We start from the raw sequence: 17,689 nt of genomic DNA on the forward strand, positions 1-17,689 counted from the left end.
CAGGCCTTTGGAGAAGAAATATCACAGCAACATCCCTCTTGGTTCATCTCATCCAACCTTTACAAGGAGTGCTCAGTCCTGCTCTAAGCACCACAGTTAAATCTTAGATTTAAAAATCCCACTGAACTGAAATCCCATTAAAAACACTCTGTGCAGCACAAGTAGTGATCTCACCACGGCTTTGATGAGCAAAAGTAAATCATAAACTGTTCTTTTACCTGTCACCTCACACATCAGGGTAACTCCATGCTTCTCTTTCACCTTCACATCTTCCAGTGTATTTTCTCCCACAATCCCTGGAGGCACTGCAACAGGCAAGGAGAAAACATCAGCATGGATTCCTTGCAACACTGAAATACAACAGGCTGCTTGATGATCCTGCTAGGAGGGATGAGCCCAGGAACACAGGATTAGGAAAACAAACTCGCCATTGTTTGTGTTTGGTTACACAGTAACTGCCATAAAAAACCAAGAGCAATACAACCGATTCCCAACAAGTGGATGCTGTGCCATGGTCTGTCAGTGTTCTCTGCAAATACAGCTAATTCCATATGGGAATGAACACACCACATAGGTCTAAAGGCACCTTGCTGTGGTACAAACTACATTTCTCTAGGGAAATACAAGATAAAACCCCTAAAATACCTATCTCATGCCCCAGACAGCCAACCCAACGCAAGGAAACTCTACTGTATGGCTGACATGGCTGACATGTTTCCAAATAATCCTGGTCAACTTGTGCTTTTGGATGAGGAGGGCAGGTTATGAGGGTGCTGGGGAGTAGCTGTGGTGGTTAAGAGCTGTGATCCATTATTTCTTTCAAAGTAGAGGCATTTGTAGATCAGGCCAAAAGAAACTGGCACTACAAGTCAAAGCAGGCATGGAGTGCAACAGGCTGAAAAGGAGACCTGTAGTTATCAGAAAGCAGCTCCATCTCCAGGAGATACAGGAAGTTTTTTAACAAAAATGTCAGAGTAAGGAGCCAGATTTATGCTTTAATAATCCTGCAAAATGCAAACTTTCAGCCTAGATAAAAGACCTCAGAAGAAAGGAATTAAAATATATTTAGCAGCTTATTTGCAATCTAGCTCACTGCTGGAAGCAAACGTTTTATAAAAGTAAGAATCACAGAAATAGGCAGAATTCATTGTCAACAGTGACAAGAATGTTACATCAGATTTGTGGTAACTAATGAAGGGTTCAAACTGGAGTGAAGGAAACAGATGGGGGGAAACAAAACTTAAAATCATAAAGTTCAAGACTTAAGTCAGGCCAAAAGTTACTACTATTCATAAACAAAGACAGCAACTCATCGCTTTGACCCCAAAATAGTACAGTAAGTTGTCAACACATCTTAATTTCAAAAATATGGCAAAGCCACACCAAACCCTTTTCAAATATATAAATACATAAATATTGTGCTTATTACACCAAGCTCTGCCTGCAAACTGCTGTGCCTCCTACAATAACCCAGAGAAACCCTGGCATGTCTGTGTACAGTTCCCACTGACAGTGACTGGTGAGGATTCTGTGCCACTGTCAGGCCCCATTCCAGCAACTTTCCTCTAGAAAGACAAAGAAATTACTGGGGGGAGGGAAGAGAAGACTGAACAATGGAATTTTTCACTTGAAATCAGCTTCATTGAGCATTTTTCTTCAAGGCAAACAAAGCCTATGCAATAGAGATTCCCAGAACTCTCAAGAACACCCTGCTACTAAAGCCCTCCAAAGAAAACAGTCAGACAATGAATGCTTTCCATCTCTTCCATCCTACCACACTCACACTTCCATGAGCTCATCAAATAAACATGAACTGACTTGAACGGGAGTTATCACTTACAGGCTGAATATGCCCAAGTCAGCTGAAGACAAGGGAGGATGAGGGTGCTCAGCACCTCAGAGAAAGGAAACTTAGAACAAAATTCTACACAGAAATGCTGTCAGAAATCCTGCACTGTGCCAGGCCTGATAGTTATTGATAAAAATGACAGTTACTAAACTGAAAAGTAGTGTTTTCTGGGGAGAATACCGGTTTGCAAAACTAAGCAATGTAATAAAAAAATACATTAATGGTTCCAAGTAGCATCTAAAGAGCCTGCTGGACAACTTCTGGTGTAAGTACATCAGCAGGATCACCCCCTTCCACACTGGTTTATATCCTTTATCATACCAAAGGCTCTGCTGACTGAAGGTTTCCACTGTATTGAAGTTTGGATTGCTGATCCTGGAGAAGAGAAAGCTCTGAGGAGACTTTGAAGCCCCTTCCAGCACCTAAACAAGCTCCAAGAGAGCTGGGAGGGACTTTGGACAAGGGCCTGGAGGGACAGAACAAGGGGGAATCGCTTCCTACTGCCAGAGGCCAGAGATAGATGGGATATTGGGAAGGAATCCTTCCCTGTGAGGGTGGGGAGGCCCTGGCACAGGGTGCCATCACTGAAAGCGCCCAAGGCCAAGCTGGACAGGGCTTGGACCAACCTAGGATAGTGGTGCCCATGGTGGGGGGTAGAATGAGACAGGCTTTAAGGTCCCTTCCAAATTAAGCCCTTCCAGGTTTCTATGATTCCATGTAGAAGAAGCTTCTCTTTACAACCTGATTTTTTGTGGTATCAAATTCACTTATTTTTTTTCCCTAAGGACATATGTTTCAGCATAATATTTTTTTTAAATACCAGCAAAGTATACAGAATGCCCTCCCCCTTACTGTCCAAACCCCTCTCTTGTGCTGCCCCAAACCCGAGCAGGTACTCACCCAGGACAGAGAGGTGGAAGTCCTTCCTGGCCTCCCCTGCGGCGTTGGTCACCACACATGTGTAATGTCCCTCGTGTGCCGCACCCGCGGGGCTGAGCCGCAGCGTCCGGCCCCCTGAGACAGCCAAAACAGCATCAGAGTCCTGCTCTGACCAGCACTATCCCAGGGCTGGGCAGGGCACACACCCCCTGCTCCCCTGCATGGGATTCATGGATCAGCACTTGGGATGTGGCAGAAACATTGTGCTTGCAACGCACACTTCTGGGCAGGAAATTGGGACAGCACACAGTGCCTCAGACAGCAGGGTTTTCACTCACAAAGAGTGCTTTGCTATACTGAGATTCTAGATGAATATTCAGGAAAATTAATAATGCCTCATCAGTGCTTTTTATGTGTGTACACATCTACACACAAAAATAAGCTTAGTTTTATAAACATGCTGTTTATAAGTACCCTTAAGGTATTTTCACATGTATAGATAAGGAATAAAATTCCACTTCTCCCTTCTAGCATTTGCATTAATTGTGCCATCAATAATAGTAACAGCTGATAACAGCACTGGTTTACATGCAATGGTTTCAAAGAACAGATTCCTCTAAACTCTGTAGTTGTCAGGTCACCTTTGCACAGACACGTTCATTTAAAAGGAAGATTTGCAAGTATGTGTGACCAAAGACCAGGAATGTCCCTGCTGTGCCATAGCAGAGTAACTTCTCTTTCCTTGCTGTTTGGCAGAGGAACAGCAGAAATGACATCAGGGAGCATTTGAATGTGAAACCAGGCAGCCAGCCTGCAGCTTTTCCTAGTTTCTGGTTAGCAGCTCTCCCATCAGTTCCCTAACCCACACCACATCTGCCCTGGGCAGCTCCTGCCTGTGGCTATCGCTGTTGGGACATAGCCCAGAAAGTGATGATCCTGGTCATGCACTTGGAGGAACAAAGTGCTGAGCTGGTTACTGGATGTGCCTCTGCCCACGGAATCCTGCCTGCTGGAGGGAGCACTGGGAGACTGAGGGAGGCTCAGGTCTTCCAGCCTCGTGTCTCCCTGATCCCTTCTCCCATCCACCCCTGCACAAGGCCAAAGCAGAAGCAGAAACCTGCCTGCCGAACACTGTGACCTTCCCTGGCATCACACACCAGAGCACACCCAGGCCTCCAGTGCTGAGGCAGGACAGATCTTCTACATTTGGCTAAACAAAAGCTCTTCTCCTTCCTAAAGCCAATGTGCAGCTTCGGGCACAGGCTGCATGGGAAGCAGGTGGGGTACACTGGATTTTTTTAATTTTTCCTAGAAGATATGCAGGAAGGATCATCAAAAGCAAACATCAGTATCTGGACAATGCTCTCAGGCACTGGGTGGGGTTGTTGGGGTGTCCTGTGCAGGGCCAGGAGTTGGACTGGATGGTCCTTGTGGGTCCCTTCCAGCTCAGGACATTCTGTGATTCCATGATCTGAATTAACTGACTAAAAGCTGCCAGCAGTGTGTCCACATACTGAAATTATCTGCAATGCCAAGTATGTTTTCAATCAACAGAACCAAAATTTTGCTTTGGCAAAGTATTAAACTCCAAAATTAGAGGAGGATTGTTGTTGTTGTTGTTTTTTACAGCTGTACAAGCACAAATAAAGGTCCAAGTGCCATGTTGGTTACAGCTCACTACCACAATGTGTAGCTTTCTGAAGCACAAAGTTTGGGGGAAAACAAAGCCCCAAGTCCAGGCATGTTTCTCCTCCCACACAGCCAACATCCAGAGACAATAAACATCTTTTTGTCTCTTCCTTCCCAACTCAGCGATCCGGGAGGTGAGATTAGTGTGGGTGTAGAAAGAAATAGACAGGACAGAAACCATCAAGCCCAGAAGATGTTATTTTTGTTGATGGCAACTTGACACAGAAAGCAACGCACAGCAGCTCCAAGAGCCAGGTTCATATTGGGAAATAATCACACACCCACTCCTTTTTCCACGCGCTATACGCAAAAATGGGAAAGCAGAGGACAGGACTATCTGTAACATTAAAAGCTGCACTGATTAAAATATCCTGAAGCTTATCAGCTTCAAATGCAGTCTTAGCTGAGCTCTTAAACATCTTCCAGCTCTTTACCTGTGTCACCGTTTTATGCTTGTTAGGCAGCAAACACCACAAACTATCACACCTGTCTGATAGTTTTCCTAAGTTCATGATGCAGGCTTTGCACGGTGGCTATCACAGAGTATTAGAAACTCCATCAAAACTTAATGTCACGAGATTTCTACTTGCTAGTGGCAAACCCAAGGGCAAAGAAACAACACAGCCAGAAATGCTTTACATGCACTCATCTCTGAGGCTCCCTTTGGTTTCATATACAGACCCATAGAAACTGAAGAGATGCTTTGGTTTTTGTCATTTGTTCTTTCAAAGATTTTTCCTCTTTAAATGGTAAAACAACTGTGAATAGGAAGAGGTGGAGAAAAATAAATAGGAGAGCTAACGGAGTGTATTTCTGGGCATGACAAAATGAGATATTGCCATCTGCCCTCCAGCTTCTGTACCTGAGAGGATTCGCACCGAGCTGTTCAAGCTGATGGGCAACCCATTCTTGAGCCACGTTATTGCTGGCAAGGGGATTCCTGAGGCTTCACAAACCAGGGAGATGGGATTCTTCTCCACAATGCTGATGTTTTCAGGCAGCTGCAGGTAACCACCAATACTTGGGGGAACTACAGCAAAGAGTAAGGAAAAGCCATACTTCAGGGCAAATACAAATGCATTTTGCTCACAAAACATTGTGTCACCCAAATATTAGTTTACTGAGGGCGAGTAGCGGGTGTCTTGGTTAAACCTTAATTTCTCTCTCCAATAACACAGTATTTCCCACCATGACACTCACCCCAATATCATGTAAAATTGTACCATATCCCGGTTGTCTCGGGCGATGAAGCAACTGCGAGTGGGTTGATATTAACAGAGAGGTATGATTTTAAAATATTCAGGAGTTATAAACTTGGACTTGAGCTTTCCTAACTTTGCAACTGCAGCTGCATCCCCTGCAGCAGACCCAGGAGGTGGACTGAGCTCCACACCATTGCTTGGCCACCCAGGGGTGAACTTCCACATGCCCCAGGCGGTCCCCACTCACCGTGGACGCTGAGGTCGTATTTCCTGTCAGCCAGCCCGGCGGTGTTGGTGGCCACGCAGACGTAGCGGCCAGTGTCAGACACCTGGACACGCTCCAGCCGCAGGACACGGCCCCCCGCCAGCACCGCCATGTCCCTGCCACCGCCCAGCGCCCGCCCGTCCTTCAGCCACGTCACTGCCGGCTCGGGAATGCCCTGAGCCTCGCACTCCAGGGACATTTCGCTTCCCTGAGTGACAATGACCTCTGACGGGTGGGGACCGCTGTTGGATATAGTTGGTCGAGCTAGGGAAGAACAAGGGACATAGCGTAGGAGTCAACTGGAAGCTGCACTTCAGAATCTTCACCTGCTGCTGAGCAGAGTAACAGTCAACTTTCCAGAGCAGCAGGGCCAGCAAAAGACCAAGCAACTCCTTTCCCCCTCCCCCACTGCGTAAAGTAAAAATGTTTTTTAAAATGTGAACTTACATGCAATTTTTAAAATGCACACAAGAGAAAAAATTAAAGAAGACTGCCCCAACACTGTCAATCCCTACAGATTTTGGAAGATTTTCTTCTCTGTGGGATTGTTTAAAAATATCTCCGTTTATTCCTGACAAAAATACAGTAAACTCTAAGGGAATGAAGGGAAATCTGGGTTCAGTCTGTTGTCATCACTACTGCAGTTTGGGGACAAGACTAAAGGGGTTACATCCCTGGATTGTGCACTTTCAACAGGGATATGCAATGTCTTGGTCAGCTACAAGTCCAAACTGCCAGAATTTTAATGACTTAACACTCTCCTTGAACTACCTCTAAATTGTCCTCCAGCCATCACTCCATCTCTGGAGATCCTGGAGCTCAACATCACTGCCCTGCTCACACTCCCATAACATTACTGAAGAACTGGTGAACTGTGATCAGAGTTTTCCTGGCACTTACTGTACACTTGCAGGCTGTACTCTTTGGTGGCACTCCCAGCCACGTTTGAAGCAATACAGGTGTAAGATGCAGCATCAGACCTGTCAGCAACTGCAACCTGGAGCTGTCTGCCTCCAGACAGCACCCGCACCCTTCCCGATGGCTCCGGCACCACAGGAGAGCCTGCAAGAGACCTTCTGTCAGATAAAACCACACAAGTGGCCAGGAGCAAATGAAAATCACGTGGTCTGAAGTCCACTGGCTCATTCCAAAGGACTGAGTTGCACAATTGCCCATTTTAGAAGTGCTCTGTCAGTCTTCCCAGAAAGCAGGAACTTGGCACAAGCAGATCCTGAGGACTTTCTGTATTAACCACTGACTTCATGGGATACCCTGAGCTAAAGCACACTGACTCTCCCTCACATCCATCCAGAGTTTGGGACACCTCTGCTGAGCAGAAAGCTCAGCACTTTCAGTAAAATGTGACTCATTTTTCAGTGTATAATTGTCTCACCCAGCACAGCCAGTGCTTAGAAATGTATGATTTAGCTTTCACACCATGTGAAAGCTAAATCATACATTTGTGTGTCACAGGCTTCTGCTCAGGAAATTCTCAGCAGAAACACGACAGCAAACTCCCACTGCATTCTCTGACCAGATTCTTCAGTCTTGGAGACCTCAGATTATCTATCTTCATCTTTCCAAACTGCTGGGAGGCTTTGTGAAAGAAGGAATGCAGCTGCCATGGCAGGTTTCCCTCTTGTGCATTTAAAGTCCTCTCTATAAAGTGCACCAAATGTCAAACATGCTGCAGAATCTACTCCTCTTCCTTTCTAACTGCTTTTCTAGACTTTCCTTCCTTCCTGCCATTAAGTGTACACACATTAGCCTTGCAGTGCACTTACATGTCACACAAGGCGTTTTTAGCTTCCAAGAGACAGGGTTTAAAAACAACTTGATAAATTTCCTGTTCTCTGAAAATGTGATGCATTAGAAAAAGTGTTTTGTAATTAAAACCTGCTCTTTCCATGAGCCAAAATTAATTAACGCAAGTACATACCATATTGAATTGTGCTGCCTAGAAAAACACAATTATAGGTAAGATTGATTAATAACACAAGAATTACCACACTGGAGGAGTAAATTATCTTATTTTGTCTTATATTCTGTCTCCAACAGCGTCAATGCTTAAAAGAAGGTGCTGAAAATAGCTGGCTTTGTCTGCCAATTCCTAAAAAGGTGTTTGGCAATGTAACTTTAACCCCTAAAGCAAAAGGTGTGCAGACTACTCTTGAATAAGATGGGATGAGAGAAAGGGTTTGGTGAATCCCAAAAGCAATTACTACAACTACATGAATCTTCACCACTTGGCAGGATGCAGATTCAGAACCAGCTCAGAGAATCTGTGTTATGCAGTGGATCACAGGGCAGAGACTCAACTCCACACCACGGGACTCTCAGTGACCCTAGCCCTGATAACTGGGATCCACAAACAAGTCTTACAATCCCAGAATGGTTTGGGTTGGAAGGGACCTCAAAGATCATCTCATTCTAACCCCCCACCATGGGCAGGGACCTCTTCTGATGCCTTAGGAGGCATCACTTCCACTTGCTATAATACATCTACCCTGGTCTGGAACACTTCCAGGGATGGGGCACTGTGCTGCTGTCCTGCTGCCCCGTGGTAAATAAACATATTATGTGCTCCACAGTTCATTTTTGTCAGCTGAGCAATCTCAGCACTGCACTTCTCCTGCACCTTTAGGAACAGTGACACCTAATCCAAGCAGAGGTGAGACAGAGAGAAGGGAATAATCTGCTCCTGGAGTTCATTTTACTCAATGTCAGGGCTGCATGCAGATATCTGCATGCTTGAGCTCCTCAGAACACACCATCCAAAATGTAAACAAGATGAAAAGAAAACCCAGCAGGTCAGAATTATCCCATTTGCTTTATAAAACAGACAATGGGCAGTTACCCACCATTCTTTTTCCAGGTGAGACTGGGTGGTGGGATGCCACTGGACTCACAGATCAGATTAATCAAACTCCCTTCGGTGACTGTCAGCTGAGAGCTGCCATCCAAGCCAGAAATACTTGGTGACACTGCAAAGAAAAGCCAAATAAGTGCGGCCTTTGAAACAACACATTATCAGCCAGCAGTAAACCCCAAATGACCCTCACGCAAAATCTCCCCCATTCAGCTCTGAAGCACTTGCAAGGATTGTTTCCTCAATGCTAACCAGGCCCTGGGTAGGAAACAATACACTTGGGAATAACTGCATCCATCCTTCTGGGCTCGGAGGGCTGCTGCATGCACAGGCTTTATTTTGGGCTGCCTTTGAATGGACTTCACTGCACAAAGCTGGTTTGGGGAACTTCGTCAACTGACTCCAACTCTAAGAGCCTGCCTCATTCATGGCCTCAGCTAATAAACCCACAGAGATCATCATCATCAGTGACTTTAAAAATTCAGCCTACATTTTTCCTTTGAATTTTTCCGGCATCAGCACACTGGCTGCCATATCCAAGGCTATGGATCCCACCCCTCTGATCACCCTCCCACAACAGAGGGATCTTTGTTTTACAGCTCTGTGACTCTACACCAGCTGCAGACAAAAGGGACCAGTATTTTACTCTGATTCTTAAAGTCTTAAAGCACTTTGGTTCAATCCCTAGGGAAGGGCTAATTGCCTATTAGGAATCAGGGAACCATTTCCATCAGATGAAAATAGCATAGGTAGGGAGCAAAAAAAAGCAGAGGAGAATGTAGGTTGAACCTGGCAAATAAAACCTCCCTGGTGGACAACTTACACAGCACATTTTTAATGCATGTGACAGTAGCCAGCTTCTCCTTCTGACACCTCCAGCTCTACAGCAGCAACCAGATGTGTGGGGTTTGAAACAACACTGCCAAGAGCCTTAAGGTACTGTCTGATTTACTCTTGATTTGCCCTGCTTCCAGTCAGGACAAGCCTGTGCCATTCTCTTCATTTAGCTCATGGGCTGGCTCCTGGATCCACACTTAGCTCTCAGGATCTCACCAACCCTCAGAAGGATACATTTCCTGGATTTAAAACTTTGAAATATGGCAAGGAGGACTTTGGGTGCTGGGGCGTAAATGAAAACTGTAATTCCAAACAATTATCCACAGATGGCTTTCACAGGCAGCCTGTGGTTTCTATCAAGCTTATCCCATCAAAGCTGCTAACTAGCAAAGAATTATGCCTCCACTCAAATCCTACTGGAATGGTCTTACTGCACAAAGGAACAAATCCAAATCCCTCCAGCAAAGGTCCTGTGCAAATATCTGGGAGGGAGAGAGGAGAGCAGAGGCTGACCTGCACAGTATTTGCCTCAGCATGGGAAAATGGCATGGTACTGCAACACCCACCTCTGACTTAAATGCCATGAACGGGTCTTTTAATAATGACAGACTTGAAACCTGTACTAAAAAAATGTAATTTCAGTGTTACAAACCCTGGTAGGTAATTCTAGTCTTGAGACTCCAAAGCAGGAAATGGATTTATAATAGCAAAACAAGGACATTTCAATTTGTATATGGGAAGAAAATGATGGTGCAGAAAACCCCTTAAAAGCAATTATTAAAATAATGTCCTAAGCCACGTTCATTACAGAGCCACAGAAAAAAATTATTAAAGCTGTTTTTATGATTCAGCAACAAGAAGTTTGTAGAGCAAATAAAGCTAGGTAAGGCAGCTTTTTTAAATCTTAATTTTCAATGCTTCAGCATTTAAGTAAGTGGAAAGTTGGAATGCTACTTCAAATGGCATTAAAGCTATGGATCCAAACCCAGTTATTTATCACAGATTCATACATCACAGAATGGTGTGGGCTGGAAGGGACCTTAGAGACCATCTCATTCCAACCCTCTGCCATGAGCAGGGATGCCACTCCGTAGTTATAGCTCTAATTACTCTCATTCCTGCAAGCCCAACATAGGCCTGTGGAATAACTGGTGTTAATTTAGAACTAAATTAAAACAATTTGAAAAATGTGTGCACTGTCTTGGGCCTGTTCAAGTACAGCAAATACAACAACATCTCCCTGCACGAATACCTCAGCAACCAAGTGTTGATGAACTACAGAGTATTTCAGTGTCTCACATCATAATTCAGCTCTGAGCTTCGTTCCCCTTCCTGGAATAAGCTTAATAAATCTTACCCCAAATATTGACATTATAGTTCTTCTCAGTTTTCCCAGCAACATTTGTTGCTTCACAAGTGTAGCGTCCAGTGTCCTGCACTTGAGCTCCTTCAATCTGGGGACAAAAGGAAAACCTGGGTTTCTTCTTCCTACATAATTATTCATGAAACATGCAGGGAGAGGGGGCTCAGCTTTCAATTTAATTTTTACATATGTCTCTCTGAGTATTAATAATAGAGCATGCATCCAGCAAGCTCTGTACCCATACAGCTGGGGTTCTCCGACATTCCTCCCTCCTCACCCACTACTCTCTGCTGCCCTGATACCTTGAAGTGGCTACCTGAAAACAGAAGCTAGACAAGATTAGAGAATGAAAACAGGTATTTATTTTAAGGGCCTTCAAAGGTACACCCTGGGCAGTCAAAAGCCTCCAAGGGGCTCCACCCAAGATGGATGCTGGGTCATAGGTTTTTCACACTTTTATAAGTTTGGTCCATTTGCATATCAGGGTTAATTCTCCAATTATAATTTCAGGTAGTGATGTAATTACCCCAAGTTTGCTCCTCCTGTCAGAGGCTTTAGTTCACATATTTTGGGGCCTGGGACAACAAGGTGTCCTTGAGTTCAGGCCCAGAGAGGGTTTGGTATGTCGAACCAGGATGAGAGAACAGTAGCAAACAGGCTGTATGGAGTTTCAGAGTTACACACTAAGCAATATAGGATTTGAAAAATATAGAAGTTAAAACCTAAGGCATCAGCCCCAGAGAGCCCAATGCTGTCCCACCTCCACGGAGGGGGTAACTCCCCAGGAAGGAACCTCAGCATGCCCTGCCTGCCCAGTTTACCTTCAGCACGCTCCCATCTCCAGAGATGCTCAGGCCTGGCTTCTCCAGCAAGGGCCGCCCGTCCCTGAGCCAGGCGAGGCGGGGCGGGGGCACAGCGCTGCCGTGGCACCGCAGCTCCAGCGCCTGGCCCAGCAGCACCGACACGTTCTGCTCCTCACCCACGATGTCAGGGGGAACTGCACCAACGCAATCACACACTTGGGTTACCTTGGAAAAGCCTCTGAGACCGTCGAGTCCAACCATTCCCCAGCACTGTCCCCAGGGGCAACACCCACAGGTCTTAAATCCCTCCGGGGATGGGGACTCCACCTCTGCCCTGGGCAGCTGTGCCAGTGCCTGACCACCCTTCCTACGGAGAAATTTTTCCTAATATCCAACCTGAACCTCCCCCAGAACAACCTGAGGCTGTTTCCTCTTGTCCTATTGCTCAAACTAAGGGACCTTTGGGCACTGAAGACTTCCCAGAGCAAACATAATGTGGAGTTAAGGGACTTCACTTAGCAAAGATAAAATGACACTTTACATCTTTCTGACACACAACTTCAGTCTTCGTTATACCACAAAAACCACAATAATAATTTTTGTTACTTATCTTCCACACAAAATACACCCTAGTGAGGTATCAGCTACAGAGAAATCATAAGGATAAGCCAAGACGAGCAAAAAACTCCCTTGAAACATAGCTAGAAAGGTAAATACCCAGTATATAAAAATGGGAGAATGCATTCCTGCTAAAAAGAAAAAGAGCTGCTGAGTCAAAAAGCTCACGAGATAATAATCAGCCCTAGAAGCCGAAAATGTCTTAAGCTGTTCCAGACAGTGCCAAGAAGGATACTTGGCTTTAAGAAAAACTCTGACTTACAGAGAATTTGTCCAGAGATGGCCAAATACAGCTGAGAGAATGAGAACTTACACAGTTGGCAAGCAAGTCAATGGGTTAATGACTTAATCAACAAATCATAATCTACAATTAGCTCATGTATCAGGCTTGTGTGGGACCTACTAATTACTGCAGTTGTTGGCACTGAGCACTATATTTACATTTGTCCTGCAGTTCAGTGATAACCTCATTATACACTATTACTTCCAAATCAGACAGTAGAAAAATCTGCTCTTGGAAGGAAAGTTTTCTGTGTAGAAATAAAAAAACCCAAAAGACTGGACACTTCAATTGAAACCTATTAGCTGTTCTTGAACAGTGTCAGGATTTAAGGAGACACATTTTTTCCGCCTGTTTTTAAATTTTGTGTTTCCACAATCAGAAAAACAAAAGTAACTGAAAAGGCAACTGAGAACCAAACCTTGGAACACAGCAAGTCAGCAATTTTCCATGGGGGAAGTGTTCATGGCTGGAGTCAAAAAGAACATGGAGGAAATACTGCCCCCCAGGAAGTTGACCAGGACCAAATATAAGAACCTTTGTTGTCACATTTCCTTTGCCCTTTAGTTTTGGAAACCATTACCCCAGACACTGAGGGTCTGAGTGCACAGAACCTTGGGGTGAGAAGGGAGGCAGTGGGACTGTGAGAAAAGGGACACTGGGTTAATCACATATGGGAGACCAGAACACGTCCCAAAGTGGCACTCAGGGGACAGCAAGACAGCTCTTGAGGTAGCTTGAAAAGACCAGGAACAATCAAGCTTTGTGTTTCTTGCCCAGGAAGTACAGAGCAGAGCTGCTGATTTCACAGTTTGGAAATAATTTAGGGAAAAGCCTGGTCCCTGTGGATAAGAAATATAGTAAGTGGAAAAAAAAAAAAAAATTGTTTATCTTTTTTTCTTTCTAGAACTCACAAAGGCCCAGATTTTTTATGAGTATTGTGGAACTGAAAATTGGAAGCTGATCCATTCCTGCAGAAGGCAAATTTATTTCCAAAGACTTTTCCACCAATTACTTTTCCTCTCAGCTAAATGAATTGAAACGTGCTCAAAAGGAAACTGAGTTTACGACACAGAGACGGACATTAAAGCATTTATTTCTGAAGGAACTGGGTTTAAAATTAATCTAATTATGCTCATAGTAACTGTAAGTAACCAAGCTTGTTCCAACTCCTGGCTCAGTGCAGATTTCCAACCAACCCAGGTCCAACTGTACTCCAAGTTATTTTTCTCCTGTGGCTTCTTAATTAGATTGCCCTTATGAGGCAAGTCTGAAGAGCAGTATTACTTTGTGGTGACAGTCTCACTCAAGCTGGTCCTGCAGCTGAGCTCAACCCTGGCCAGCTTCTAATACAACACTAATTTTAAACATACACAACTCCTAACTAACTCTCTTCATTTCCTTCAGCTAAAATGGACAGAGATTACAAAAAATAAAAGAGGAATAATAAATATATCTATGTCACATTATACAGACATACACACCCGTCCCCAAACTCCAAAGGAGACCCTGACATTCCTTGCTCTAGAAATAAAATATTCCAGCTTATGTTAACCCAGGCTCGCTTGCCACAGCAGAGTAGATTTCTGAACTGCCCCTTTCAGATGCAAAAGACACCAGGACTTCAGTCAGGGGTACCCTAACCAAGGGAGGCAATTCTGAAAGCCAAACTCAGGAACAAATAACCTGGCCAGCTGTCCCTGCTCAGAACTCATCCCGACTCCTAACTTTTCTTGCAAGGTTTTCCACTTGGGATTGCCATAATGCTGGAAACTGGCAGAGTCCAACCACTGACCTACTGAAAGCAGAAGCAAAACCCAAAGGGGCCTCAATTCCAAATGCCTCTCTACACATCTGGTACCGTAACATTTCTAAAACAAACAACAGATTATTTTTCATCCTCATTTCACATACTGTTCATCCTCAGCAGAGCTGGATGGGGAACTCCCAGTGACTTCTTCCAGTGCAGTAAAGACAACAGAGCGCTGGCCCCAAGAATATCTCTCACCTGGCAGATCTACGTGGTTTTACACAAACTCATATTTTCTTTTGTCATTTATAAATGAGCATTTATGCATTAAACTTGTGAATTCAGTTACAGTTACATTTCAGTTGTTGCAGTTACACTTCTTCAAGGATACATAGAAGGACACACCTACATGCTTTAGTAAATGAGGGTAGATATGCATATATATACATATATATATATATATGTATTTTAACTTCCATACACAAAGCCCTCCTCCTCACCTGGCCCTCCGTTACAGGTTGGGACTGGTTTTACTCAGTGCTGCTCAGGGTCTGGGCCCAGTGTGTTAAATTAAAGCTCCAAGAACAGCTCTCAGGACCAAAACAAAAACATCTGTCACTCACCATAAACACGGAGGTCGATGTCCCTCTGGCTCTCCCCCGCAGCATTGACTGCCACACACGTGTATGTCCCCGTGTCACTGAGCTGGGCACTGGGCAGTGCCAGCACCCGGCCCCCAGACAGGACCTGCAACAGGAGCACAGCACCTTCGGACACACCCCAGCGTCAAACACAGGCAGGGGGAGCTCTTAGGGTTCATTTCAAACTGAAACGCTTGTTTCGCCACTGCTTTCCACCGTCCCCCTGCTCCCCGTGTTCTCTTCTAGTCCAGACTTGCAAAAGCAGAACTCTAACTTCATGCCAGTCCATAGGGAACTCCTGGCATTCTCAAGACTTCGCAGGATCTGGACGCCTCTCCCTCCCACCAGCTTCAAACATGCTGTCACACCTTTCATCTGTGCCCTGAGCTGTCCCTACAGAACACAAATTTCCTCTCTTTCCTTTCAGATAGTAAAATCAGCTTACGAAAACCAACCATGGCCTCTCATTTTACCTCTGAAATATCTCCTTACATCAGAGGTTGGTTTTCTTTTCTGAATTACTGTTGTATGTAATGAGCTCTCCAGATCTCTTCAGCAGAGGAATTTGGTCCAATTTCCTCTTCTTCCCAGCAAGTGGAAAACATGTTGATGCAAACTTACTCAGTATGACATCAGCTGAAAGGACCACTTTATTTCAATGCATCTCTATCTTCCACTTCACACAGCAATTACTGGAGCTAAACTCACACAAATAACCCAGAGCAAAAGGCCTTATATTTTTATTATAAATCCTCCAACTTACTCTCTTCCATTAAACTGCACTGACTTAAAAGCCTCCTCCCACAACAGGGAACACCACAGATAGAGCAGATCTAACCCTGGTACCTGGAGTCCGTTGTTGATGCTGTACACAGGGCTCCCATCCTTCAGCCACGTCAGGATAGGGGCAGGGATGCCTCTGGCTTCACACTCCAGCCTCACTGGATTATTGACTACCACTGTCACCATGTCACTGCTGCCAGAGATAGATGGGGGGACTGAAAATAAACGCACAGTAAAAGGGCTGTAACAGCTACATAAGAGTATTAATCACAACGAAATTAAATAGGCTGCCTAGTTTTGGATGTTATTTCTCTTTTCTCATGTTACTCCTACTGAACTCTTGTCACATCTTTGCTCTCTGCCCGATCCTGCTCTTCCCTTGCACGAGCAGGCAGATAACTGCAGTGAAACTACTATGAGCAATGTATGTGGGACTGGGCCCACAGCCCAGAGGACAGCTGTGAAACCCAGGAACCACACCATAAAACCAGAAAATATCCCCTCAAACTTTTCTACTATTCCATTTAGATTTTGTTAAAGGCTTTAGGAGTGGTGGGGATTAAAGGAGTTTACCATATAAACCACACAAAGCAAATCCATACACAGAGTGATAAATTGGCCTAGCACAGCATACAGAAACGTTTATCAGATTAGACTGGAAAACATCTGCCTGTGTGATGACAAAAAACATTGTAATGGAACGTCTAAAACACTTACTCTAGGCACACAGTCTAGCAAATGTTGTAGGGCTCAGATAGAAAGGGAGACAAGAATCATTAAAAAAGGAAGATGTTTCATGTACTAGGAGAATCAAAACTATTCTATTTGCTCCTACCACTAATAACTTTATCACTAAGTTTGGAAGTCAGTATCAGATGAAAACATAATGCTTGAAGTCACTCCTGCAAAGAGATGAGAATGGTGTGAGCTACTCATACATATGCCCCTGTATGAGGGGAGAAAACTTGCATAAATTCTGCACTCAAAATAAGATTCATTAATGAATTTAGCAACCTCTAAGAGACTGTAACTCAGGTTGTGGCTGCCCCACCTCTGAAAGTGTCCAAGGCCAGGCTGGACGGGGCTTGGAGCATCCTGGCATAGTGGAAGGTGTCCCTGCCCACGGCAGGGGGTGGAACCGGATGGGCTTTAAGGTCCCTTCCAACCCAAACCATTCCATGATTCTGTGATTCTCCTCACTCTTACATCTATTTCAGTAATAGCAGTAAGGGCAGAAAAAAGGCACAGGATTTTATAATTTTATAATTTTTTCCCTACACACAGAGTTCCTCCTATTGCAATGCAATGGCATTCATTGTTCTCAAATGCCTGAGAAAGCTACAGTGGGGAGAAAGAAGTGAAAAAAATGAGTATGCAATGAAATCCTATGAATATACTAAACTGGAATTCCACCTGCTTCCTTCAGTTGGCCTCCCTCGTTCCATTCAGTGTTAAGCCTGCAGTATCAAGGATTGTTTTTAATGCCAAAAAGATCTGATAACACTATTAACAACAGAAACTGGTGAATAAGACCAGTAGCTGACCAAGGCAGGTGCTCATGGAAATCTAGAGCAGCCGTTCCATAAATGCAGCACAACTTTCAATACTTGGCATTTGAGCCTGCTCTCTATTAAGGAGTCATTGCTTCCACTGGTAAAGAGGGCAAAACCCTCAAGTTTTGTCTTCTCAAGCTCATAAACTGTAAGGACAGTGGATGATAAACCTGTGGATGATGAATTCCAGCAGCTCTCCACTGTCAGCCTGGAGAGACACGAGCTGAATGAAGCAGGTTCATGGACAGGAGGTTTGATGCAATTAGTTCCTTTGATGCAATTAGCTGTGGCTGCAACTGCACATACTC

The 17,689-nt window shown here is 44.6% G+C and overlaps 1 protein-coding gene across 6 annotated transcripts in view; it reads right to left on the reverse strand.

Moving 5' to 3' along the window:
• The window catches only part of HMCN1 (hemicentin 1), a 180,605-nt gene that overhangs the window by 58,062 nt on the left and 104,854 nt on the right, over window positions 1-17,689 (reverse strand). For all 6 annotated transcript variants that reach the window (XM_048312736.1, XM_048312737.1, XM_048312735.1 and 3 more), the window contains 10 exons: window positions 15,892-16,043; window positions 15,028-15,151; window positions 11,775-11,950; window positions 10,948-11,044; window positions 8,746-8,868; window positions 6,785-6,946; window positions 5,867-6,148; window positions 5,280-5,447; window positions 2,750-2,863; window positions 219-305 (listed from right to left, as the gene is read on the reverse strand). In XM_048312736.1, the coding sequence (XP_048168693.1) occupies window positions 219-305; window positions 2,750-2,863; window positions 5,280-5,447; window positions 5,867-6,148; window positions 6,785-6,946; window positions 8,746-8,868; window positions 10,948-11,044; window positions 11,775-11,950; window positions 15,028-15,151; window positions 15,892-16,043 (1,485 nt within the window). The remainder of the gene's footprint in view (window positions 1-218; window positions 306-2,749; window positions 2,864-5,279; window positions 5,448-5,866; window positions 6,149-6,784; window positions 6,947-8,745; window positions 8,869-10,947; window positions 11,045-11,774; window positions 11,951-15,027; window positions 15,152-15,891; window positions 16,044-17,689) is intronic.

This window comes from Corvus hawaiiensis, chromosome 9, assembly GCF_020740725.1.
Source record: "Corvus hawaiiensis isolate bCorHaw1 chromosome 9, bCorHaw1.pri.cur, whole genome shotgun sequence".
Lineage (NCBI taxonomy): Eukaryota > Metazoa > Chordata > Aves > Passeriformes > Corvidae > Corvus > Corvus hawaiiensis.